The following is a 26,075-nucleotide window of genomic DNA, read 5'->3' as shown; positions in this document are numbered from 1 at the left end:
GAGATTGCAGAAAATAAGAAAATGTAATCAGACACCAAGTGTAAATGCAATTGGAGTCCAATACGTATCTTGATGCCGATTATGTTTTTAACGCCAGATATTAAGGTTCTTAGAATGATGTTTATTCATCTTAACCCCTTAACGCCTGAATTTTTTTACAATAAAAAAATAAGATATAAATTCAGGCATGTGTAGGTATCATGCAAATTAGCAACAACAGGCATAAACGAGAAACCAGGGCTTGCAAAAGGTTCCTAGGTACGTATTGAATATGCACCAACAGGCATTGGGGGAATCCATGTGCTATCGTGGCTTGCAGTCTGCAAGGAAGAGGATGATGCGAATTTGTGACAATCTGCGTCAAGGAGTTAATAGTTGGGTTTCAGAGCAATTTTAATTAATATCAAAATCTAGTATGTTTATCTCTCTCTGAATTTCCCTTCTGCAAAATTAGTCACTGACACATTTATCACCCACCTTCAGTCTTATCTCTCTGATGCCAGGGCCACCACACATAACTGCCTACGAGTCTGATTGGTGCAATTATCAGTAATTATCGGGCTGGTGATGCTTATTACGTTCGCCATGGAGGGTTTTTTGTTTTCGCTCTTGGTAATTAGTTTAGTCTGCCTTCCTGTTAACGATGTCTTTCAGAAACTGACACTCATACATTTTTTTTTTTAGAAAGATTGGGCTTGAGCCAAAAAGGCAGCTGATTAGACTTCTTCACTGATCTGGGATCCCGTAGGTGCAGTACTTATCTATATATTACCTGGAAGGGACAATCAAATCAGCTTAAGTGATAGGAATGATGTAAAACAAGCCTCAGTTATGCAGTACATAGAATCACCTGCAGATTCTGTTCACCTCACAACAAGGGACTGAAATACCACTTTTGAACAATGTTAATGAAATAAAGATGGTAAAATGTTTCCTTCCCATGTCAGCAGTGCAGTATGCAGTGGACCCCAGTATGAGGGGGAAAGGCTGTTTGAAACAGCACAGTCCCTTCATTTTCCTGCTTACTGTGTGATATGTAAATTCTGCGTGTTGGAGGAATGTGTTTACTGTGAGCCATGTAAATGCTCTATGCAGGTCAATGAGGGATGAAACTGACCATTATTTCCATTATTGATCAATCGTTTTTTTCTATAAAACGTGTTAAAACTGCTGATCACGGTTTCCTAAAGCCCAAGGTGAGATCTTCAGAGGGAAATATTGCACTTTTTAGTTTATTAGATTTTTTATATTCTTTGCAGATTAAGATTTTACATTCAAACTATGAGATGAGCTTTGAAAATACAATGCATAATATAGATTAACAGTCCAATAGTAAATAGACCTTTAACAGCTACAACAAAATGTTGCATGTAGACTTTTAGTAACATATCACACTCACAGGGGTCATTTTGCATAATACAAGTACCTTTTGATACTTTAAGTATTTTGCTGCTAATACTTTTGCACTTACTTGCAATGGAGTAATTTTAACTTGAGTCACTGATCCTTTTACTTAAGAAAACGTACTGTATATTTTCAATCCTAATGAGAAAATACTGATATTAAGTACAGTGTAAGTGAGTATTATACCATGTAACCTTCTATAACCCCTGTTAATATTTATGTTATTAGGTAAAAAACATCAATATGTAGTTTCCAAAACACTTCAGGAAGTAAATGTTACGTGTGGTGTGGGGACAGAGAGGACCCAAATGCAACGTTCGGAGGTTTATTGAGGGAAAAAGGGGTAGAGGGACTGGAGTGGAGGGAGAGGTGGATGCCGGGGAAACACAGGCACGGGGAACCGAGGAGACTGGGACCAGGGAGCCGGGGAACACTGGGGCCGAGGAAGCAAGGGAGAACAGGGAGGACGCCGTGGGGGAAGTCCGAGGAGGAGAGGACCCGTGGATGAGCCCAGCCGACTGAACGGAGGGTGAGTGAACCTGGGAGGGAAACAGACAGAGAGACAGGATTAGGGATAACGGAGACAAAGCACAGGGAAAATGTGAGGAAATAAGAAACATGAAAGCCTGAACACAGAGGTGGCACCGGGTATGGAGCAACGACGATCAAGCAAGAGTGGTGTGGAGAACCGGGGTTGAAATACAGGCAGGGATGAGGTCGACTACTGGCAGGTGTGGCAGGCTGACGAGGTGGCTGATGAGGTGCAGGTGCAGGTCGTTGGCTGGGCTCAGGAGCAGAGGGAGAGAGCACACACAGAGGAGAAAACACAGGGAGGCAGGCAGGGAACAGAAAACCAAGGAAAAAGCAGAATAACTGATAAAAAGGAGGGAAAAAAAACAGGACACTCACCGTCAGCCGGGCTGCCACCACAACAGTAAAACAGCTATGATGAATTTAGAGCTACAACTAACGTTTATTGTCATTATTGATTAATCTATCAAATACTTTTTTGATTACTCATTTAGTTTATAAAGTAGTAAAAAACAACTTCCCAAAGCCCAAGGTGACGTCAAATTCCTGGTTTTGTCCGACCATCTGTCCAAAACTCAATAAGTTTTAATGACAAGCAGCAAACCCTCACATTTGTGCTGAAGTTGCATCCAACCTTGCAGTTTTGGTTGATTATTTTTAATTGTTTATCAAAATTGGACTAATTGATTGATCCATTAATCATTTCAGCTTTTACATTCACCAAGTAAATCTATTTTATAGAAAGACACCAGCATTAGCATCAAAAAATAAAGCACTTTATTGTTAAAGTGTTGCTGAGTATTGTCCTCGAATGCATCTTTTAGAGAAAGAAAAATGACATTTTACTGATAAAAGTCAGCTTTTATTGACAAACAGCATGGTGAACGACTAATACACACAAAAACAGACAAACAATAAATAGTATGGCAAGCTGTTGCTGTTATCTTTAGTTTAATTCCTTAAAACTTACTACTCGCTATTACTACTAAAGGTTACCAGTACTTATTTATTAGTAACTATTCCATTTGTTACCAGTAAATAAAAAATAGTTACTGCACACTTTATGGTATTCATTCCTTAAAACTTATTAGATGCTATTTAAAAACTACTTGTAGTTATTTATTAGATACTAGTAACTATTTGTACATTTTTGTCATTGAACTCTATGGGGCTCTGCAGTTCAGACATCACCTTTTCCTTAGTTACTAGAAACTATTCGAATAGTTACTAGTAACTATTACTTAGATACTAGTACCAGGGTGAGATTTGCATTGAGTATATCCCTGCCCCCTCTGAATAATTTTTGTGGACAAAATTCATCCCGCCCTCAGGGTGATCAATGCCAGCCTACTTAGTGATGCAACTGATCTCAAAACTCGCAGTTTGGATCGATTCGTGGTTTTATTTTAAAATGTGCTATTTTGGCTCTGATCTAGCTGCTTCTCTAAGCACATTGTGAGCAATGTCCAAAGTCAAATTCCTTGTATGTGTACAGATACCTGGCAATAAAGCTGATTCTGATTCTCTCTGTCTGTCTGTAAATCATCGGCCCACGGCCCAATCTGATTAGTTACAAGTCACGAATAATAGCCTATAAACTTTGCAATTAATCTACAGTTCAAATGAGGGGCTTTTTTTCACAAATCGCACCCTGCTGCTAACATTTTCATTCTTACTAGTACATTTTATTTGGTTACAATCATTAATGACCAGTAAAATTACTTGTTGATAGTAACATTTAAATTCTAAGAATGGAACTGTTACTAGGAACTGTTACTAGTAACTACAGAAATAAGTACTAGTATCTAAAAGTAAATAATAGATACTAGTAAAATGGAAATAGTTACAAGCAAATATTCGAAAGGTTTCTTGTAACTAATGAAAAAGTGATATCTGAACTGCAGAGCCCCATTGATTTCAATGGCAAAAATCTGCATTTAGTTAATTGTAACTAAAAATTATCTACTAGTATCTAATCAATTGTATAATAATTACTAGTGACTAATAAATAAGTACTAGTAGCTTTTAAATTGCGACTGGTAGGCCTGGTCATAACCTTAAAGGGACAATAATGATGCAACATCTAAAAAGACACTTCTTTAACCTTATACAGAATGAAATGTTTTGAAGGTCAGCACCAAATGTTCTTCCAGTCCAGGTCTGAAGTAAAGTTATACCAATAAGGGAGAACATTTGCTGCTAATATGTTTCTTTCCATTAGTCTTCCTCTATGACGCGGAACCAGTCTTCAGAAATTAACTTCCGCCAGGGGGGGGGAACTCTTTTTTTTTTTATACCTCTTTCCACAAAGTTCCGTTTCCAGCAATTTCTGTGACTCGGCGCATAAACGCAGGAGCACCGCTAGAGCTCCAGCAGCAGGAGCTACGAGAGGCTTCTAGAAACAACGTGCAGCGGGCAGACGCCGGCAAACAAAACCTGCTCTCCGCACACAGCGTTACACATTAAAGCTTTTTAAAAAAACATTTAGCTGGTCAGATGGCGAAGTGGGGAGAAGGAGACCCTCGTTGGATTGTAGAGGAGAGAGCTGATGCGACGAATGTCAACAACTGGCACTGGTAAGAAAGATGAAAGGACACTGGCTGGCTAGTTAGCCCGCTAATGCTAACAGCACACATTTAACGTTAGCGCTTATTTAACGCAGTGACAAGACACAACTGTTATTTTTTGTGGATTTAGGTCCCCTGTGTAGATCAATTAGTGTTGTTCACTTGTTCATAGACATCTCTGGGTGTAAAATACAGAGTATTATTAAAGTAAAGAATCACATTTTGGGGATCTTATGATCGTTTTCAGGTTAGCTTCTCGAGTAGCTAGCTGCTGTAACGTTAGTTTCTAATGCATGCATTGAGGTTGTTAGCTATTACAACACGTGTTTAGGTGTATTAACATGCTTATGTGGCTAAAAAGTTACAGATTATTATACACGCATAGAGCCCTACTTATAACCAGTATTTTTTTTTATCGTGTATCAGTTGTTGAAATCTTGTGAGCTCGAAGTAGTAGTAACAAAAGAAACCTTATTCACCTCCATGATTCAGTTCACAAATGTCTTTCCTCTCCTGACATATCTAAAGCGTTGTTCCAAGACTCAAAGAAGGGGCTCTAGATATATGACATTGTGTCATGAGTAAGTTTCTATCAAGTGAATCTACTCAGTGATCCCTCACTATCAAGAAAGTGCTGCTGTGAAATAGATTGAGAAATTTTCCGTTTTTCCGTTTCAGCAGCTTGCTGTCAAGGGAACAGCTGCTTGTTATGTGTGCAAATTGAGTTCACCCAGAGTGATTTGTAAGGATGCATTAGTTGTTTAAAGAGCAAAATGTTCTTGACTGGTAAGGGGATGAATTCTTCAAGAATATGCCTGATGTAAAGATGAATTGGTCAGTAGCAAACCAGTGTCTGTTTGAGCTGTGCATCTTGTGCAATATACTCACATTAAACAGGATAGATAGAATATGCAGATTTGTGTTATTTACCCATTTGGATATGCGTTGTTTCATCGCTGCCGGACTTTTCAGGACTGAACGAGATGCAACAAACTGGTCGTCGGACAAATTGAAATCCCTGGTCCTTGGAGTGAGCGTGGAGAACGAAGAGGGGAGCTGCGAGGTGACAGAAGTCAGCAAGTTGGAAGGAGAGGCCTCGATTAACAACCGCAAAGGGAAACTTATTTTCTTTTATGAATGGAACCTGAAAGCAGATTGGACCGGTAAGTGGAGGACTAAGGCTACTGTTGATTTTGTCTTGGGAGGAATTTAGTGAAATATTTCTGCATTAAATTGGTCGTACGTTTGCAAACAGTTGTGGTGACTGTCCTTGGCGCTATCAGCGCTGAATTAATCCAGGGGAAATTTAACTTAGCGTAATCACCTGCCTTCTGTAGTGCTTCTTTCCTGTAAAGCCACGACAGCTTTCTCATTTTGACAGTACAGTTAGTAGAAGACAAACTTATCAGCTGATAAAACAGAGGTTTCTTATCTCTGCTGACATCTGTATTCTCTTCATTTTACCAGGAAAGTCGAAAGCAGGAGTCAAATATAAAGGAACAATTGAAGTTCCAAACCTTTCTGATGAGAACGACATGGAGGATCTTGATGTGAGTTTTAATAAAGAACTTGTGCACAATGATTCTGACTGAGTGGTGTAGGAACAGTGTGGTGACGCCCTTCCTGTGACACTCGTACAGATTTCTGTGTCGTTGAATAAAGATGAACCTGATACGCCACTGGTCAACCTTATGAAGACAAAAGGAGCAGAGAAAATCCGTGAAGCCCTAGGGAGCTACGTTGGGTTCTTAAAAACAGGTGCGTGAAACCTGTCAGTGATCTGAAATGAAACAATAAAGGGGTCCAAAACTCACAACACAGGATCAGTTATCAGTGTTGCAGAAAAAATGTAATGTAAATCATGGTGAGGAGGAATATTTAGGATTTTGAGTTTATGTGGGAAATTTAACAACCCCACATAAAAACAATCAAAATACAATGAAAAAGACATTTGCTCGATATGAATAATAAAATGTTTGTTTCAAACCGAAAGAACCAACACCACTTTCTCTTAGAAAGTGACAACATAACTTGAGAATTGTTATGTTAAACTTGTGTAACTTTGCTGACAATGTTGTTTCGTATTGAATAGTAGAAGTTGTTTTTACAATACTGAGGACACGAATACTCAACGATTATCTATTAGAATCTAACTTGTACATTTTTAAAATGTTGTATTGCAGAATTCACCCAGGGAATGATCCTGCCTACAGCCAACGGTGTGACCAACTACAGTCCCCATCACAGTCCAAAGCCAAGCAGGATAAAACTCAGGTTTGTGCCGTGTGTCTCACTTACAAGTAATCTCCAGGCATTGGCTACATTTTCAGACAAAGCTCTTGTCCCTAAATTATTCACTGTTAGAATATCATCAGTTACAAACCACCTGTGTTTTTCCTGGAGCAGTGCAGCAGATCTCCCCTCACCAGACTTTTGTTCTTGTTGTGTGGAACAGATTTCCTCCTCAAGCAGCAAAGCTGTTCCAGTCAACACCGGCGTCAAGATCCCCACCTGTAAATTCAGCATGAAAGAAACATTCCTCACCTCACCAGCTGATCTCTACAGGGTCTTCCTCAACCAGGAGGTGAGTGTTAATTTTTTATCCACACAGTATCTTAAGCTGCTCTGGTTCACTTTTCAACATATGTTCACTTTATACTTAAAGGCCATACAGCTGAATAAATATCAATAAATACACATTTGAAGGTTACAAGCATGCAACAAAGATTTGATTTAGGCTGTCTGGTTAAAGTGTTTGTCTCTGTTCAAACTGCAGATGGTCCAGGCGTTCACACATGCTCCAGCAATAGTGGACGGAGAGAAGGGTGGAAAGTTTCGTCTGCTAGACGGAAATGTTTTTGGTGAATTCACAGAGCTGGTAAGACTGACGTTCAACCCTTAAACCATAAAAATATCTGGAATGTATTCATGTGTAAATCAGCAAAATGTACATCAGGATTTTTGTAGGTTTTTGTACATGTGCGTGAAATGGATGAATTCTCTCTCCACCAGGTACCTGATGAGAAAATAGTTATGAAGTGGAGGTATAACAACTGGCCCTGTGGTATGTTGATTTATATAGTTATTTTAAATATTTCACACAAACATTTTCACACACGCTTAATGTGTGTGGCTGGCGGTCATAATAATGTGGACTAAATTTGTAAGTATCTTTACAAACACTCAACTTAAAGGCAGAATGAGTCGACCCAATGCCGAGAGAGCAGCCGTGGTCGAGCGAGCTAAAGAGTGAATGAAGAGAGGGAATAGCGTTGGCAAGAGCTAAGCAGTGAATCAGTAAAACTTTATTTCCTGAAACAGAGATTTTCCATACATTGTTTGTTTGGAAAAATCATTCTGCATTTTAATCACATTTTTATATAAACTACATTTGCTGAAACTGTTTATTTCAGAATCAGAAAGAGCTTTATTGCCAAGTTGTATTTTACACGTACACGGAATTTGCTATGGTGATAAGGTGCAGCATGTAGACATACAGTTTACATAAATAAATGTAAAAATATATAAATATGGAATAAACGGATGTAAGTTATAAAAGAATAATAGAACTATGTGTAGAGAAAGATCTGAAACAGTTTGTGACCAGGATGGGAGGGTTCATTTTGTTAAAAGGAAATTTTCTGTGGTTAAAGTTTCTCCAATATGAATATTTTCTTGCTTTTATTGAAAATATTCAGGAATTTAATCATTGGCTTAGACTAAATAGACATCACATATGAATGAAAGACCTCTTTACCTGATCATTTGAGATGTAACTCCTTTATACTTTGACATTTTATGACTATAATTTATTGGGAAAGTAATATTTTGTATCAACAACCTTTAACTCTGTCCACAAGACAACAAAATGTACTTCTGCTGCAGATAACCGGATAAGAAATAACTAAGAAATGTCCTTTGCTGCAGTCACTTTTTTTTTTTTTTTAAATTTAGCCTCAGCTCTGGGGTCATAATTCACCTCTACTTGTTCTTCATTAACAAAGTTTATAGTTTAACTTGCTGGTGCTAAAGTGCGGTTGTGTTTCTGTTTCAGAGCATTACGCCACAATCACGATGACGTTGTCGGACCGGAGCAACGAGACTGTGCTGAATGTGGAGTGTCGAGGCGTCCCGGACAACGAGGAGGAGCGGACGAAAGAAGGCTGGAAGAGATACTACTTCGAAGCTATTAAACAGACTTTTGGCTACGGAGCGCGGCTCTTCTGAAGATGGTGTAGTGTAGTACTGTTTTCATTTCTCGTCTGAATTTTTAAACTTGTTGTCCTTCGATCTGTCAGGCACAAGATGTCCCATTGCAAACTCATAACGAGTTAAGAAAGAGATGAACTAGGGGAGGCCAGTCTGTCTCTGTGTGTAACGTTTTAATTTCTGAACATATTTAAATCTAGATTTTTCCCTGTCAGTATTGAGTCGGTTGTTCAAAGGTGTAAATGGACTGTGCCTTTGGGACTCTCGATGGAAAATCGGTTGAATAAAGCAAAAGAATCCATTGAACCACTAATGTAAATTGGCCTCCACTTCTATAAATATGTAATTACTGCAAGAGTTAAAATAAAGGTTGTTTTTCTTTTATTTGAGAACATATTATGTTGCTTTTAAAAAAGATTTGTTTTTTTTACTTACTTTACTCTTTTAAAGTGTAACTAGTGAAGATGCATGTTTCTTTTCAAACTGCCAGACGGAGGAATGACTACTGGACTGGATTTAAACTTTACTCGTGAAGTCTGTCGCTTATCGCTAAGCAGAACTGTACTTTCAGTTGTTTCATTGAGAGTTGATTTAATGCACATTGAGCTCCCAGCGTCTGTCTGTGTGATCAGATCAGCTCGGACCTTCAAGCAGGAATGTTGGCACAAATGTTGAAACATGAAAAAGGTTTTCATTCCTTATGCGGGTAGCTAGGGTAGCAAGCTAAGAGACGTTTTTGCTATATTTGGCTTCAAAATGTAAAAGTTTTCAAAACAAAATTCATCTATTTATTCATCATTTCATCCCTTCACGATGTAAAAAGATTAGCTGGTGTGAATAAACCAATCCCTGTACACTCTGGATTTGTTTTTCTTTACGTGAGCACATCTTTCAACTTCACGTTAAATTTGTCAATCACAGAAGGCTGAAATGAATGTATTTATTTACAGTTTGATTACATTTCATATGCAAAGGTTTGCTGTCTTTAAAACGTTAATTTACAAGTGCTTTAAAAATTTAACGCTCAAAACAGAAACCACAAAGGCCACTATTCAGCAAATTAAGCACTTTGTTTTTTCTTTTAAACTGACATAAGCTGATGAGAGCATAACATTATATTTTCAATTCAACTGCAAAGCCTGAACAACCAAAACCCTTTAGAAGTAAGAAGCAATTTATATATTAAGTATTTTCTTTAGTGTAAACATAGATTCTTCTTGTCCTCCTAACACATATGTATGACAAACAAAAAACGGAGAGGGCTTCACTACAAAATGTAACATTTTCAAAAAACAAATCTAATAACAGGCAAGTGTCTAAACTATGATATAACTTAAATGTTTTTTCCCCCCTTAGTAAATCGTTAAATGGAGAGCAACATGATGAAATGATGCTGCTGTAAGTGGACAGCACATTCCTCTGGTCGCTCACAGTCATAAGCAGATGTAGAGCTCTGACTCCTGGAAAGAAAGAGTAGGTTCAGTCACGTGAAACACTTGTGAGGTTATGAAACCTGGGAGGAATCTGCCTCTTTACATTTTTTAGATTTACATCTTTCCTCTGGTGGAAAGACTTACATGACAAAACTTTATTTGTTTTAGCCCAGTTGAGTTTGTTTTGTGGACTGTAATAAACATCACTGCCTCATGGGGTCGCTATTGTAACTTACATCCTTTAGCTGAGCGTTCATCACCAACACAAACAGTAGCTCATGTTGCGACTGAGCGAGAGCGTGGAACCTTTTTATATATATATAACGGGCTCTAAAAACATATCGATACAAGAAGATAAAATCATCTTTGGTTTGCCTGTCAGAGGATTAATGGGAGTTAAGTGTTGTCAGTCGTAGAATACGTACACCAGAGCTGGAGTCGTTGTCCAGCGAGTCGAGGCTCGATCGTGGCGCCATTTCTACCACTTCAGTGGGTTTTTTAACAGAACAGTCATGCCGTCTGCTCCTGGAAAGAACATCATGTCAAATAAAAAGTTAGACCTGAAACGATTCATTGTTTTAAGCAAATATTTGATGTTTTGCTTTTTTGGTCTCGGACTGTTGGTCGAACAAAATAAAAGCAGTTTGAAGATTAATTTCATAGACTAAACGATTATTCAACTCAAAATGATAAACATTACAGCCCTAATGCAGATGTACTGTAGATTAGCGCCTCAACTAACAATTATTTTTATTCTCGATTAACAGATTAGTTATTTGGTCTATAAGGTGCAAGAAAATGGGGAAATATGTCAGTCAGTGTTTCCCAAAGGCCAATGACGTCCTCGCATGTCTCGTTTTGTTCACAACCCAGAAAATATACAGTTTACTGTCATCGAGTCATAAAGAAACCAGAAAATATTCACTTTTAAGAAGCTGGAATCAGTGAATTTAATTTATTTAAAAAATGACTCAAAATGATTAATTATTAAAATAGTTACCGATTAATTTAATAGTTGAAAAATAATCGATTAATCGTTGCAGCTCTAGTGTAGATAAACACAAAGATCTTTTTCAGTTTCAGATTTAAGTGAACGTGTGAAATTTAGAACAAGTTGCAAACACGCAACATTTAAAACATAGTTTACACCTCGTGTTTTTTTTATTGCTTCTAAAAATACCAATAAACTACACTTCTTTGAAAAGATGATAACTTGGATAAAAGCCTAAATGCTGTAACACAATATTCATCATATTTACACTTTTCACCACTCAGTTTGTGATGTTTAAACTTTCCAAACACTATAATAACTGATGAGAAATCTCTACCTGTATAACGGCCACATGCTCATGCCTCTGTTGTCCTTCTGGCCTGCTGTAGAAGTAGCTCGCTCCACCAGGTCTTTGAGGAAGTGGAAGAGCTTCTCTGACTCTATGCACTGCTTCCTACACAGCAACATAATAAATTATCCCCTCTTCATATACACTGTTTTTGAAATATAAACATGACATTCTCAAAAATCTGTCCAAATTCCATACCACATTCTGAATAAGGTTTGGGTATTAAGTGCGTTCACACACAAAAAAACAAACAAAAGGATACCTGAAAGTGTCGATATGCAGACTGATTGTTGTGTAAATTAAATTTTGGATGGGGACAGAGGCAGCTCCAAGAAGTAAGAAATAAGAAATAAGTATTTGTGCATTGTAGAGTAATGTTCAAAAAAATCTTAAATACTAATAGTATGAAGATAGTTTGGCATGTAGGCAGTGAATGCATCACAGCTGGATTTTTCCTGATTCCTTCTTTAGTGTAGATTTACTGACAAATATCCAGTCAGAACAATTACCAAAGACGAATAATGACAAAGCATGTGTGTGTGTATATATATATATATAAACACTGTATAAAATACACAGACAGAAGTTATTTCAGAAATCTGCCCATTGTGCTGAATAAAAACAAGACTTTTGTGAGGGTGGAACAGGAGGCTTACTCACATGTGAGCGACAGACACAACGGCGCTGAGCTTCGACTGGGTTATCAGGCAGGTTTCAGTCAGCAGACACTTCAGGAACATTTCCAGCGCCCGGGCTGATCTCTGCAGTTCAGGGACTTCAACACATCTCACTGTCTGCTTCAAGACGACACAACCTCTCGACACTGGCCTTTAATGAAAAATATAGTCACTGTCTATCTATATTTGACGGTTTCCTCCAGGACTACAACAGATAACAGATTGTATCACCTGCAGGGCTATTCTTTGGTACATTTTCCTGAATTATTTACTGTTGCAGCACTTTGTTTGTTAATTAATGCCTCATTTGAAAGTAGCAGTGTGATAAACTGAGTGGGTGGTGGCTGCAAAACCTTGAAGAAATCCATGTGTTCGGGTTTCAGTGTTGAGTTTTGTGTCCTGTGATGGTCTTAATGCAGCTTTAAAGGCTTTTCCACCCTCATAATATGAAAACTGGAAAGAATAAGAATGCATTCTTTGAGCTTTTAACAATAGTTAAATGTCAGACTGGATATTTGAAACATTTTCAACCCGAGATTCAGCATGTAAAAACAATTCAAACAAGTTTCTGCATGCAATGTTTTAAGAGGATACCTAGGTTAAAATGTCATATTGGAAGGACTACAACCCGCAAGCATGCTTAGGAAGGACCTGGAGGAAAACGGAGGACTGATCAGCTACAGCTAATCCTGCAGGTTTAAAAAAGATACAGATGATCACAGGAACCGCCACCGCGATCCTCCCCACCTCTGCGTCCTTCTGCATGATCTTTTTGATGCGACTCTGGGAGCAAAAACAAAGATTTCACCACTTTCAGAGACATCCAGGATAGAAATACAAATTCAGCTGCTGCATTCAGGCACTCCTTGTAGGTCATGAAAGCAACATGTAAAGGACGTAAACTTCTAAATGATAATAAACAGACCCTAAAAATGACTTGAAGTTTTAATTTGTCACATTCATTAATTAATTTGGTTGAAAGGGACACCTATGATTGTATACATCTGTTCACCTATTTTTGTGTTTACATTACATAAATTACTACACATCAAAGAAGATTAAAAAATAAATTATAAGTATTCAATAAGTACATAATAAGATTCAAAACACCAAAGAATAAAGAACCAATATGCTGTTATTCAAAATCAAATGTCTCATAACTCACATGAATCTGCTTTTTATGCTGATCTATATTTTCCTTTGTCATTTTCTGTCCATTTCCATCGTGTTGTTTTACTTTCTTTCTTTTCCTTCATTCTGTATGTTTTTTTTTTGTTTTGTTTTTTAACTTGCAGGTTAAATTTGTGGACAAACAAGACTGAATGTCGGTATGAACGCCTTCAGATTTACCATAACTGTCCACACTGCAAATATCCCGAGTTTGACCCGTAAATCATAGGAAATTAAGGCTAACAGTCGTGGTGTTTACCACTTTGTCAGGGCGTTGATAACCCAGATTTCCGACAGGCCCTGAAAGCAGCAGGTGCTCCGAACACTCCATGCTACTTGAACGCAGCTAACAGTTAGCTTGTTTTAATCTGACATTTCAACAGCTTCATTACGCCTAAATAAAGTTAATACTCACAGGAGGGAACCGTACATTATATCTTCTCTTCGGGCCAGGCATTTTACTCGCTTTAATCTGCGCGATTCGATCACATTTTTCATGTTTTTACCGCAAACCACCGCCGAGTCCATTTGTTTACCTTTAGCAGGATCAAAGCTGAAAAACACACCTGAGGTCAACCCTCGTGACCCCAATAATGACGTCACGAACCCCCGCAGTTTCCTTTTTTAATTAATAAAAAGTAATTAACAATTTTAAGTTTGGAGAAATAATAATTAAATTGTTGATATTTTACCAATCCTCTTTGATTTCACAATTAGACTATTAACTATTAACTCAAATTAGCTATTTAGATGTCTAAAAGCTGCGGTAACATAAAGTACAAGATATGGTATAAAAGAAATGTTTGGGCTACAACAAGTGAATTTCTCTAAAAGTTAAAGTTTTTTGTAAAAAATTGGTAGAAACGGACACATGGCCTCTTTCCTTACAGATTTTGTTTTCCCATACAAACGAAAGTAAATTCTTCTTTCTAGAATTAGCTGAGTTTTTAGATCAAAGATGCTGTTTTTGGTTATCTGAGGATGAGTATCTATGTATTAGTTATGTCTGTAAACTGCAGACCAAGTAAAAAGATGTTATTGGTGGAACAAAAACAGTTGTGTTGGACTATACTTTATTTGCACATTATGTAGTCACATTAATTCCCTTACATTAAACATATAATTTATACTTTATACTATGAACATTTGCACATTCTTTAGTCAATATTCTGCACAGTCCAACCTCTTCATTTTAAACACTGTACAGCTTTTTTCACTTAAGAATACATATATATAGTTTCATATATTTTACCTTATGCTCAACAAAGGCAAATTCCGTGTGTAAAAACCTGCTGATTTTTACTTTCTGATTTTGATTCTGGTTGATCAGGAACAGCAAAGGTTGACATCAGCGGAACGTAAAATGTGCCAAATTTTGGCAAAAGTCTAATTGTTCTCTGCAGTCCTTCAGTAGGTAAAGAACAAAAGGAAACAGAAAAACAAGACAGAAAGGTAATACTACTTGGCATGTGGCATTATTGGAAATCAACATAAAAAGAGCCATTATAGAACGGAGACATACATGCACTTATACAATCATAACTTTACAACAACTGAAAAGACTAAACATTACAAAGGACTACAAGAATGTAGAATTACAAGTAAATAGATCAGGTGGTTTCTTATGTAATTTCAAATTAAAAACAACAAAGTACTTATAATAAGAAGAACATTTGGCTTTTTCCATGGCTCTTTTAAAATAAGTCATGGACCTTAATGATCTATTCAGACTTCACTTACATCAAGTTTCAAATTCAAGTTTATTGTCATTCAACCACATGCAACAGTGTACAAGTGAATGAAATGCAGTTTCTCTCTTGCATCAAAAGACAGCATAACACTTGCATCTCATTCATCCAGGTATTTACAATGTCGTGTAAAAATTCCAACGATCTACTGACCATCTGGAAAACACGGACATTTTAAATTGGACTTTAAGTGTTGGCTATTACAAATCGATTATCTACAGTATATTATTCTCTCTGGCTGCATTGACTACAAAGGTCAAAGATAAGATGTATCAGTATTTATTACAAAGGTTATATTACCTAATAAAGCTTCCAAGCAGCAGAATGACTCTTTATGTTTGTTTCTTAATTTCTTTTCCTTTCTTGGAAGACAAACATGTTGCCCTGTGTGCTATTTGCAGTCCTTATATTTGCCACATGTCTTGTAGATGGTAAGTGTTACATCAATATATCAATGAAAGCAGTTTATTTGCATTTTCTTTCCCTGTATGTAGTCATTGTGAAGTCTCTCCTAAAAACACCTCTTTTAAGTGGCTGTTTTACAGCACAACAGCTCGTCTTCAGTGTGGATCTGAACCCATCTGCCTATGAGACCTAGAATAAATGTGTATTTATAATTTTTCTTCTCTCTTGCAGGCCACACATTCAGGGAAGAAGAAGAACATTTCAACCAGGTATTGTCTCCATCTGAAACATTTAGCAGTGTGTAACCTGCGTGACATTACAGAACCAAACCAAACTGTTTCTTTCTCTTCTACACTTTAATTCTCTGTATCAGCCCTTTATATTATTATCACAGCTGGATCACAGGATAATCTGGTGTGGGGCTATTTTACAAATCACTGCCAGTAACTCTGAATAAGTTAAATAAAATAACTACAATTTAAATATGAGTTTCACACTGCATAAGTGAAATAGTCTGAGAGTAAGAATCAATAAATGTGTGTGTGTATATACATTTAGATGTTCATAAACATCTGACTTGTTCACTGACCTCAGCTACAGAAATTTAATCAGAAAAAGCATGCAGCTACATTTCAGATACATTTATTTATTTTTAAACTTATTTGACAACATGTTTTGTAAATGAATGAATTTGACGGAATTGCCAATTTATGCAAGGTGTGTGCACAGTCTGCTGCTTCAGATAGTAAACTTATTATCATTGAGCAGGTGTGATAGATTGTTTTTCTTTTAAAAGAGGTTCATTTAAACCACTTTCCCACATGCACCTGAACCCATAACTCTTCCTGCGACTGCATGTTTTAAGCTTGACTTTCAGGTAATTATCGTACTTTAGCTGTCTTTGCAGAAATCTTCCTCCATGACTTATTTGGAACAAAAGTAGCAACATTCTCAGGTAAAGGACCAAAAAGGTTTTAAAATGTCTTAAATTTGACGATTGTGTCCTGCGGTGCACAATCCACAGGTATCCAGTCAGCTGGGCCTGAAAGACCTAATTTATTTTATTTATAGAGTTTACGTTTACAGAGACATTGCGCACTGATAAATTGTGAGCTGATATTTCTGTAAATGTGCCAGTTTAGCCAGCTTGGGTAATGTTCGACTGTAGTCCCGGGGCTGGCTCTTTCCAGTACGTGGCAGATTTGGGCTGAGAGTCAGTTCCAGTTTGCAGCACACAGACTTGTGTTGGGACAGTGTTTGCACCTGAATTTAGACCAATATACTGTTATAGATCATAAAACTAGCAACCAGGTGTGCTGGATATAGGCTGCTGTTGATATGTGAGAAAAGACTTGGGCTTGAACAGTTTACATGGATAATTAGACCCTGCAAAGTTTTGTCTTTCCTTTGTTTAGCCAGGAAAGCCTCAATGAGATTCAACACTAGTTTTTCAGAAGGGTCTTGGCTGAGACAGGCAGCAACAACAATAAGATATAGATGCAAGAACAGAATTATCCACAAAATCAGAGTTACACAAAAAGGGGTTTTCAAATCATGAATAACATTTCTAAAACAATCATAAAAACAACCAATCTAAAACAGTAACTTAATGAGACCAACACATCAAAATGATAAAATACACCAAAACACAGCCAGGAGAGAAAGCAGCTCAACGCGGACTTTGTGTGGAAGGAACCCAAGTGTCCACTGGTGGTCTACATGCTGCTGCAAAAACTGTCAGATAGAAACAAAATGTTGGATAATGTTGAGTGAAGTTTAAAACGATCAGCCTTTTTTTGACACATCAGTCAGAATGTATCAGAGTTCATGTACTCCTGAAGCCATTTCAGTTCCACTCAGAACAAACAAACCTCCAGGCAAAACTAGACATCACTCAACTTTCTCAAAACCATATTAACGGTGGAACGTGTCTGTGTGGTTTTCCTGCAGGATGTTTTAGGAATGGATTTTCTCCAGCGTCATCTGCATCCTCCCTTCAGCTGCCCAGATATGAGTCCGTCTCCAACCGTCCCAACCTCAGGTGAGCGCCACTTAACCAACCTGTAGAAAGCAAGCACATTTACTCAAGTACTGTATTTAAGTCAAACGCTGAGGTACTTTACTTTACTTGCACATTTTCTGCTGCATTTTACTTCTACTCCACAAACCTCATGTTGTACTTTTTACTCCGCTATGTTTATTTATAACTTTAGTTACGAGTTACTTTGCAGATTCATTTCAATAATACAAAGTATAATCATTTTGATGTCTTCTTATAAGTTAAGATAAGATAAAAGATTTTTTTAAAATTTACTCCCAGGGAGAAATTTACACGGGAAAGTTCCACCTTTATCAGCTGCAACATCAAAGTGAGGAATATATTAATGCATCAATAATTAATCCCAAAAATATAATTTCAAATTTCATAAATGAGCTATTATGTTTACGTACTATGACAATATTTACTGTTTACTTCAAGCACATTTTGTCACACACCTTCGCACCTTTACTCAATTAACATTTTTAACAATCATTCCTACTTCTACTTATTTAAAAGTAGTGAGTACTTCTTCCACCACCAACACGTCTGTCAATATTTGGAGAGTTTTGCTCATGAATACCTTTAGGCTACTATTACAGCGACACACCTTCACGGTGACTGCACAATTGGGTGATGGAGATCGTGGCAAGAATCTGAATGGTGAGCTAAAAAGTGAATGCCCCTGGTCAGCTGATTGGAGAGGCAAGAAGAAAGAGAGTGAAAAAGAGAGAGAGAGTGAAGATGGTCTTCCTGGTTGAACTATGCTGAGCTTCATTAGCTAATTGTTTTGCAGCACTGTATCTAAGTTCACTGGCCTTATTTAACTTTATCTTATCTTGCCAGTCACATTATACATGATATTATTAATTAAATTGGTCTCCATTCATTACAAACTGTCTCTTTCTCTTCTTACAGCATTGGAGGATGTGGGACTTATCAAAATTACAGTAACCAATTACAGTTAAAGAATCAGAGGAGCAGAAAAATCTAATTTCAATTTGTAAAGCCGAAAGAAAGCAAGTTTGATCTGCCAGTCTAAACTAATCCGACAACTAATGAATGAACGAATGAAAAAAAGCTGTATCAATCTTCTTCTTCTGCAACAATCTGTGATTCTTTGGCATGAGATTATTTCTGACTCCAAGACGACATGGCTCGTTTGTACCTTAATAATCTCTGTCAATTCAATTCAATTCAGTTTTTCTTTATTGGCACAAATGTCAAAGAACAATATTGCTAAAGCTTAAAAGATAATACACAAGAACAATTCAATACATGTAGTTCATTAAATAAATAAAATAGATAAAAAAGTAAAAATGTGGTTTTGTATGTTCAAACAAAAAATAAAAATAAATAAAAATATTTTTTTAAATAAAAATTAAATGTGTGTGTTTTTAAATAAAATTTTTAAAAATTATTTTATTCATTTTAAAATAATTTTAAAAAACAGGAAGCGTGGGTGTGTTGTGTATTCAATTCATACTCATATTCACTATAAAGTAATCTGGTTTGGTAAATATTAGAGCTATTATTATTATTGACTAAACCACAGGATCCTTTTTGCTTTATGAGGACTTTTGTTTTTACTTACAGATATTTTTAAACTCTTTTATCCCAAACTGCTGGGTCCAGCACCCATGATGACATTCCACGGCAACCCAACAACTGTCAACGAGACCGGCTTCAACTTCGCCGTCACAGGCCACAACTCACTGTGAGACTCTGACGGCCGGGAAGCCTACTTGCACTTCATATTATGTCCATAATGTTTCTTGAGATTTGGAACAATTTGTCTTCTTGAATGTCTTCTTCTTCTGTCTGTGTTGATAATTTAATTTACTGAACTTTGAGCTGTGTTGAGTTTCACACGGTGGGGGGAATATTTGGAGATTAGATGGATAGTTGGATAGATAGATAGATAGATGGATAGATAGATGGACCAGGCCAGTAAAAGGGACAGGCGTCTAATTGGGATTCAAGTTTTAGGGTAGATGGATATGAAAATAATGGAGTGTAACTTTAAGCTTTTACAACTTTTTTTTATTGTACAACTGTAGGAAGCATCAGTAAGGAGGCTGCAGCCATGATGAGACACTGAGTGTCTTCAACAAGTTCAAAGATCAAAATAATTACGGTTGCAAATTATTTGATCATTTTATGATGTTTTATTGATGTCACTGTCACTGTGTGTTTGTTCTACAGAAATGTCTCAGGTCAGATAAGACACATGATAGACATGTTCAGGTCTTATCCAGTGAGTCTCTGTGTTAATCATTCTGCTAATTAAAAATCATGAATAATCTGAATTTTCTTTGTCGCGTGATGTTCACCAACAAACTGAGCCAAAGCTTCGTTCTTCTTAGGGTCTGAACTTCCAAGAGGACGGGGAAAGTGGTAACAATGCTGATCGGCATGAACGACATCTGCGATTACTGTAAAGACAAAGTAAGTACGTGGATTTGTTTTGCTCAGTTACAATTTGATCACCCTGATTTGTGTTGGGTGTGGTTACAGGTGCAACTAAACCCACTTCTGTCTACATTCAAACCATCAGTGATGCGGGGTGGTGTCAAAAGTAACTTCCAGTGAAACATAATCCTTGAGGGCAATTGCGCACCGTCAGAGTACAACCACGATAGTGCTTGTTTTTGCCACTGACAGGCTCAGATTGTTATTACAAGTGTCTGACAACCATTTTTAAACAGCAAGATCGTTTTTGTTTAACCAGAAACAGCCCTTATCATAGCTACCAGACTCCCTTGAGAAAAATAGTAATTTTAGGTTAGGTTAGTTTGTGTTATTTTGTGGCTTTGGTGTTTTTAGCCCTTTTAAAACACCAAAGTCACACAATAACACAAACAAACCTCAGGCAGACCAGCAACTCCCATGTTCTGCGAGGTAAAATTACAGTTTTTATCAATGGAGTCTGGTGGCTTTAATGAGAGTGCTATAGTGACTGTTTCTGGTTAAACAAAAAGAATATTCTCTAGTCTATCTCCTTTGGGGTCCTTTCCACAATCTGAGTCTGTCAGTGGCAAAAACAACACGTTAGTGACACAGCATCCCTGTCTCAATATTGGCCCAATTTCAAAAAATGAGGTCCAGACTGAAAAATACTAAAGCTACCCTTTAACCAGAGAGGGCAGAGTAACAATGTGATAGTTGGCATGCTACAAAATGGCCTATAAATGACAAAAAACCTGAAAATTTAGATGAAAGAATAACAAAAGATAAGAATAATAATAATCCTCCTGTTCACTTCACATGTTCTGCTCAAACTCTTGATTAAAAGTCCAGCAGAAATACCAGGAAACTAAGTGTGGAAACCTAAATCAAAAGGGTTTATTTTGTCTCAGACAAGACCTGACCCCTCTTAGCGACAACTGCACTTCAAAAGACTTTAATATGTATTATTATTATTGCGTCTCACCTCTCTCTTTGACAGCAGGCTTTTTGCTTCACCATTCAAGCAGCTACAAACACATTCGCCTTCAGATGTGGTCGGACAACTCGTCGCACGAGCTAGGTTGTTCCAAGCATACTGAACCCTTTATCATCTGTCCTTTATCGCTTTTAACTGTGCACTGTCAGCCTGTCAGCTGTACTTTGGCTTAGCTATGAGCTCAGTGCTAACATCCTCATGTTAGCAGGCCCTAATGTGAACAGTTAAGGTTTCCTGTAGGCTTTCTTCTTTAGTCAAGATATTTCGGTCTGGACCAACATCACCATGCCTAGAGGCCTGGCGTGGCTAAAAATAGAAAAAGGTAAAGGGAGGGTTTAACCTTTCTTACACAACCAAGAAACTATTTATTCTGCCAGTGGTATTGATAAAAACACACGTTAAGTTCTCTGGGACAGTTAATACTGTCTGTGGACTGTGTTGCCTCAGTTGTGAATGTATTGTTAAACCTTTTATTTACTGTTCCTTGTATGCATTTATATCTGTGAACAGTTTCTTCATGTGAAATACTTCCTCCTCCTCCTCCTTCTTCTCCTTTTTCTGCTTTCTTGGGAAAGGTTTGTTCTCCTCGATCATACTGAAACTATGAAGTATGAGCGGGGATAGGCAGACATTTAAAGCTATACGCTCATTATTATTCAGAAATGATTGCAGTCAATGAATGTTTTCTTCTGGTTTCAGATCCCCAGGACCATCGTGAACGTGGTGCAGATTCTTCCCATGAAGCCTCTCAGAGAGGTTCAGAGACCAACTCTGGGCTGTCAGCTTCAAAAGTTACCTGACCATTTTCTTCTTTTGGTTTCACCTGTAATCCAAACCTCTCACACCTCAAGTAAAAATGCAGGATCTAAATACCACCAAATTAAATTAAAGGATATAATGTAGATGTCTAAACTTTCATTAGAATGTTTTTAGATAATACTTTTATCACTCAAGCAGTCACTGTTAATCGGCAGAATAGGCTTCATATTCCCACCATTATCAGATTTATAGAGTCATAAACAAGAATTGGTTGCTGAGCTAGCTAGATTTGGCTATGAAATTTGGTTAGACAAAGAGGCGATCAAAACGTCGTCAAAAAAACTTGAAAAATGAGGTTTAGATTTATACCAATCTATTCTTTTACCTGGGAATACTTAATGTTCCTATAATTACTGACTTAAACACATATTTATTCACCTTGATTTGTTAAGAATTAACATAAAATATCAGGAAAACTAACATAAACTAATTCCTGATGATATACTGTAGTATGTTATTTGGTAAATCATGTGGTTCGGTGACTAAAAAGGTTTATGTGCTTTAAATCAGTGCATCTGATAATCTGTTTGATAACCTGATAATCCAATAGTGTGATAATCTGCTCACAGGAGTTTCTGCTCTTGCCTCATCCAACCTGAAGAAAACTCCACCGAGCTGAAGGAGCTGGTTGAGATTAACTATGAATTCCAGGTGTGTGCAAGCTAACAAGCTAACAACACTGACCCACTGGCTAATTCTAAATGAGAATACACTTGCAATTTCAGGTCAAAATGTCGCTTTCGTAAAAATCGCCTTTGACAATAAAATGCCTGAATGACAAAAAAATTGATAAATCACTTCTTTTCTGTCCTGTTTTAGTCGGCAAAACGCAAATCTGTGCATCGCAGCCAACATCGGGTACCGAGTGAGGCAGACAGACTGCTCAGTTAAACCTTCTGCTCTCTGCAATCAATTATACTGTTTTAATATAGTCAAACTCATAACTTCATTGTCCTCATTCGCAGATTTTTCTCTTGTCAGACCAAATGAACATAAAATAGTCACCTGAGAAAATAGACATAAATACAGCTTCATGACAACAGCTATAGTGACATTTAAGATGAGCGACCACAGAGGAAGTTAAGGCAGACAGAAATTGTAGAATTGCAGGGGTTTTCAAAGTCTGTAGCTGCGGGCCTCCCCTCAGACAAAGCTTGACAAAAGGTGCTACCCCACACCCTCTTAGTTTACTTGGTTAGTTTCATGCAAGTCCTGGCTGCCTATGAGATCATGATTATGTTATTTGGTCCCTCAACAATTGAGCTGTTTGACATAACTTCACACTACACCAAATACATAAAAAGGTATCTCCGAAGACATTTATTGTTTCTGACTTCCCCCAAACTACAGTATCTTTGAACTCTCTCTTTAACCACATCACACACATTTAGGATATTCTATGTGATCTCCTTTTGATAACTAATGTAATATTTTTTCAATGAGCCTCCTCTGAAACAATTTTCAGGGACTATTTGATCCAATTTAAGATGAGAAAAGCTACGACAATGAAAAAACGTGTTTGGTTGGCTTCATGTGGATGTACTCTTAGATTTGAATTTGACATTCAAAAGAGCTTGCTAATTAAAATGTAATTATAGTATATAATTGTGAAGTACTAATGCGCATTTTCATTTGCTTTTTTTGTAGTTAAAAGGTGTTTGATATGTGGGTCACTCACGACAATGACAGTTTGACTTGTCATAGCGAGAAAAGCACAGGTGTTACTAATAATAGCACCGTAAGTCATGACAGTGAGTCAGCGTGCACAACACCAGGACCCTGAAAATGAAGCTAAATGGAATTCAGCCACCTGTCATTTTATTATTCACACCTGTGCTCTTCCTACTGTGAAGTCAAAATGGCTGCTGTTAAAAGGCCGGAAAGAGAGTTTTGAAATGCAGAACTCTTGCCATTATTGATTGCATCTGTTTTGACATGTAGCCTTTTTTAACCATGATTTGAACTTCTCTCATTTCCAGAGAAGATTAGAGAAGCTTCTGCACAGCGATCGTTTCGTCAAAAAGGACTTTGCTGTTGTTCTGCAACCTTATTTAGAGAACGCAGGACCACCGAGACTTCCTGTAATTCTCACACATACAATTGTTCCTTCATTTTCTCTCAGCAAATCACTTTTGATGAATGATTTTTTGTATGTTTTTGTTGGTCTAATCTTCAGGACGGGACTTTTGACTTGAGCTTCTTCACCGAAGATTGTTTCCACTTCACTGTTAAGGGGCATGAGGAGCTGGCAAAGGGACTGTGGAACAACATGGTGAAGTTTTTAAGTTGTAATGATTATATTTAAATAAGTATTAAAGATGGTTTTTATCTAGCTATAGTTTTGGTTTGATAAAGTTAGGGTGTCTGCCTATAATGGCCATATGACAGCAGGTTGCAAAGACTGATATATTGATATATGTATCAATTGTTTAAGTAAAAAGTGACTTAATCAAGTTTGATTAGAATTTATCAAAACTGTATGAGAGTGTGTGTGTGTGTGTGTGTGTGTGTGTCACACAACATTTAACTGACAACTCAATACACTAAAGGTGGAAAGCCCCATAAAAACATCCGGGACTGTCTATCTATATAAAGTTGTTTTGACACCGACTCTCACATTGAAAACACTTTTTCCTCATTTCCAGCCTGAGGGAGGTAAAGAAATGATAAAGACATTTTCAGAGCCAATAAAACTCATCTGCCCGACAAAGGTACAAACACAAGATTTTCATGTTTGTTAATGTAGATAATAAAAAAAGGTGTTTATAGGAAACATGTTTTTCTTACATTTCCCCAGGCGCATTCTTACATTCAAGTTGGTGATGAGATCAATCAACACACCAGTTACCAATACTGATGATGTCTCATCTTCTTTGATTAGATTTATTCTGAGCACTGCTAAAAATGTTCTCAAAAGTAAAATAAAAATGTTTTAAACCCATGACTCAGGATTGAGCAGAATACTGCAACTACAGAAAATAGACACGTCTTCCTTGCTGCCACACTAAAAATATGAAATATATACCTTGTTGTTTAGAGAAGCTCGTGTCTTCAGAATAACCTACTGCTTTTCTTGACTGAGTCTGAACATTTCTTAGACATTTTCATGTCACTGAGCACAAAAAAGACAAATATGAAGCTCTGATTTTGTCCCACGATGTCTTTATATTGTTGTAGTTGTGTTTGTGTCGTACTGAACTGTGTATCTGTCTACAGGGGAAGATAACGGCGCTGTGATTTGAATATTCTGTGGTTGGATTTGCAAATGCTTTGATTTGGTTGAGTGTGGATCGCTTAGTAAAATGAACTATCTAGTTTAACAACTTTGTTCTTTTACTCATTGTTCAGAGATAGTCCAACATTACAAAATAAAAAATTAAAATTGATTAATGCTGTTACTTGTTGGTAAAACATGATAAGCAGTCAGGTTAAAGTAACAAAGAAAGTATCTCTTTATACTAAACACTATGGTGCAACATTTTCTAAAATATCTTTATTTATTGCATTAGCTTTTATTAAAATATGAAGTTTTTTTTTTTAACTTAGTTAAAAAACAAAACAATTTAAATACCATTTATCAATTAAAACCGAGTCAATCATTTGTGAGGCACCCCCCCCCAAAAAAGATAAACAACAGGCAATATGTAACCTTAAAAATATCTCAAAAATACATACAAATATCATGTTTTCTGTCATATAAAATGCTTTCGGAATAAGTTTTGGCTTACTGTCAACAACAATTCTGCTAATGAATTTATCAGAGAAAATAGATTACTAGTACACATTTAATGGGTTTATCATTTTACTGACTTTTTTTTGGGTAAAACTTACTTGTCTGGCACATTTGTCATTATGTTGACACAATGGCTTAAACAACAATGAATTTAATGGACCCAGTAATGGACATGTACCGTTACATACCGTATAGATACATACTTACACACAAACATTCATATATTCATAGTCGTGTACAGCCGCTAGACACAAAGTCTGTTTGATCTATTCTGATGTTTTTATCCTCTGACTGTCACATTCATTTGTTTGTTTAGTTGTTTAAATGTAAAAGTCAAGGGACCAGAGGTTCACCTTCAAATTAACTTCAGCTAAACATGCGTCTATATTGTCCCTGTTAAAAAGTGCTGTACTTACTTTAATAACGAGGTACTTGTACTTTACTTGAGTATCTCCATTTTATGCTACTTTATACTTCCACTCCGCTACATCTCAGAAAGAAACTTTGTACTTTTTCAATGAGCCATAGTTACCTATCACTTTTCAATTTAAGATTT

At 36.9% G+C, this 26,075-nt stretch overlaps 3 protein-coding genes across 5 annotated transcripts; 2 read left to right on the top strand and 1 right to left on the bottom strand.

Annotated features, from left to right (window-relative positions):
• The first annotated feature begins 4,264 nt into the window (after positions 1 to 4,264).
• On the top strand, positions 4,265 to 9,571 carry LOC119918974 (activator of 90 kDa heat shock protein ATPase homolog 1-like). The gene is given in 10 exon segments (XM_038739549.1): positions 4,265 to 4,511; positions 5,475 to 5,665; positions 5,970 to 6,052; positions 6,143 to 6,260; positions 6,686 to 6,732; positions 6,735 to 6,776; positions 6,958 to 7,086; positions 7,279 to 7,380; positions 7,515 to 7,566; positions 8,557 to 9,571. Coding segments are annotated over 10 exon segments (1,017 nt in total). The 5' UTR covers positions 4,265 to 4,431; the 3' UTR covers positions 8,730 to 9,571.
• A 66-nt stretch (positions 9,572 to 9,637) lies between these two features.
• LOC119918975 (dr1-associated corepressor-like) lies at positions 9,638 to 13,903 on the bottom strand. 2 transcript variants are annotated; one of them, XM_038739550.1, is made up of 6 exons: positions 13,747 to 13,903; positions 12,872 to 12,944; positions 12,145 to 12,238; positions 11,473 to 11,589; positions 10,570 to 10,669; positions 9,638 to 10,171 (listed from the first exon to the last, which is right to left on the bottom strand). In XM_038739550.1, exons 1-6 carry the CDS (start codon positions 13,786 to 13,788, stop codon positions 10,145 to 10,147), a joined length of 453 nt encoding a protein of 150 aa, XP_038595478.1. In that variant the 5' UTR covers positions 13,789 to 13,903; the 3' UTR covers positions 9,638 to 10,144. The 2 variants fall into 2 exon arrangements, with proteins under 2 accessions (XP_038595478.1, XP_038595479.1); XM_038739551.1 differs by lacking the exon at positions 13,747 to 13,903 and adding an exon at positions 13,327 to 13,714.
• A 6,014-nt stretch (positions 13,904 to 19,917) lies between these two features.
• Positions 19,918 to 22,492, top strand: LOC119918973 (phospholipase B1, membrane-associated-like). Of its 2 annotated transcripts, none has more exons than XM_038739548.1 (3): positions 19,918 to 19,970; positions 21,667 to 21,758; positions 22,356 to 22,492. In XM_038739548.1, exons 1-3 carry the CDS (start codon positions 19,926 to 19,928, stop codon positions 22,450 to 22,452), a joined length of 234 nt encoding a protein of 77 aa, XP_038595476.1. In that variant the 5' UTR covers positions 19,918 to 19,925; the 3' UTR covers positions 22,453 to 22,492. The 2 variants fall into 2 exon arrangements, 1 of the variants encoding a protein (XP_038595476.1); XR_005447527.1 differs by lacking the exon at positions 19,918 to 19,970 and adding an exon at positions 21,148 to 21,289.
• Positions 22,493 to 26,075: the final 3,583 nt, after the last annotated feature.

This window comes from Micropterus salmoides, unplaced genomic scaffold, assembly GCF_014851395.1.
Source record: "Micropterus salmoides isolate LMB-PRFRI ecotype aquatic unplaced genomic scaffold, ASM1485139v1 Ms_hic_scaffold_251, whole genome shotgun sequence".
In the NCBI taxonomy this organism is placed as follows: Eukaryota; Metazoa; Chordata; class Actinopteri; order Centrarchiformes; family Centrarchidae; genus Micropterus; species Micropterus salmoides.
The sequence above is the reverse complement of the archived record's forward strand: the minus strand, read 5'-3'. Positions and strand labels throughout refer to the sequence as shown.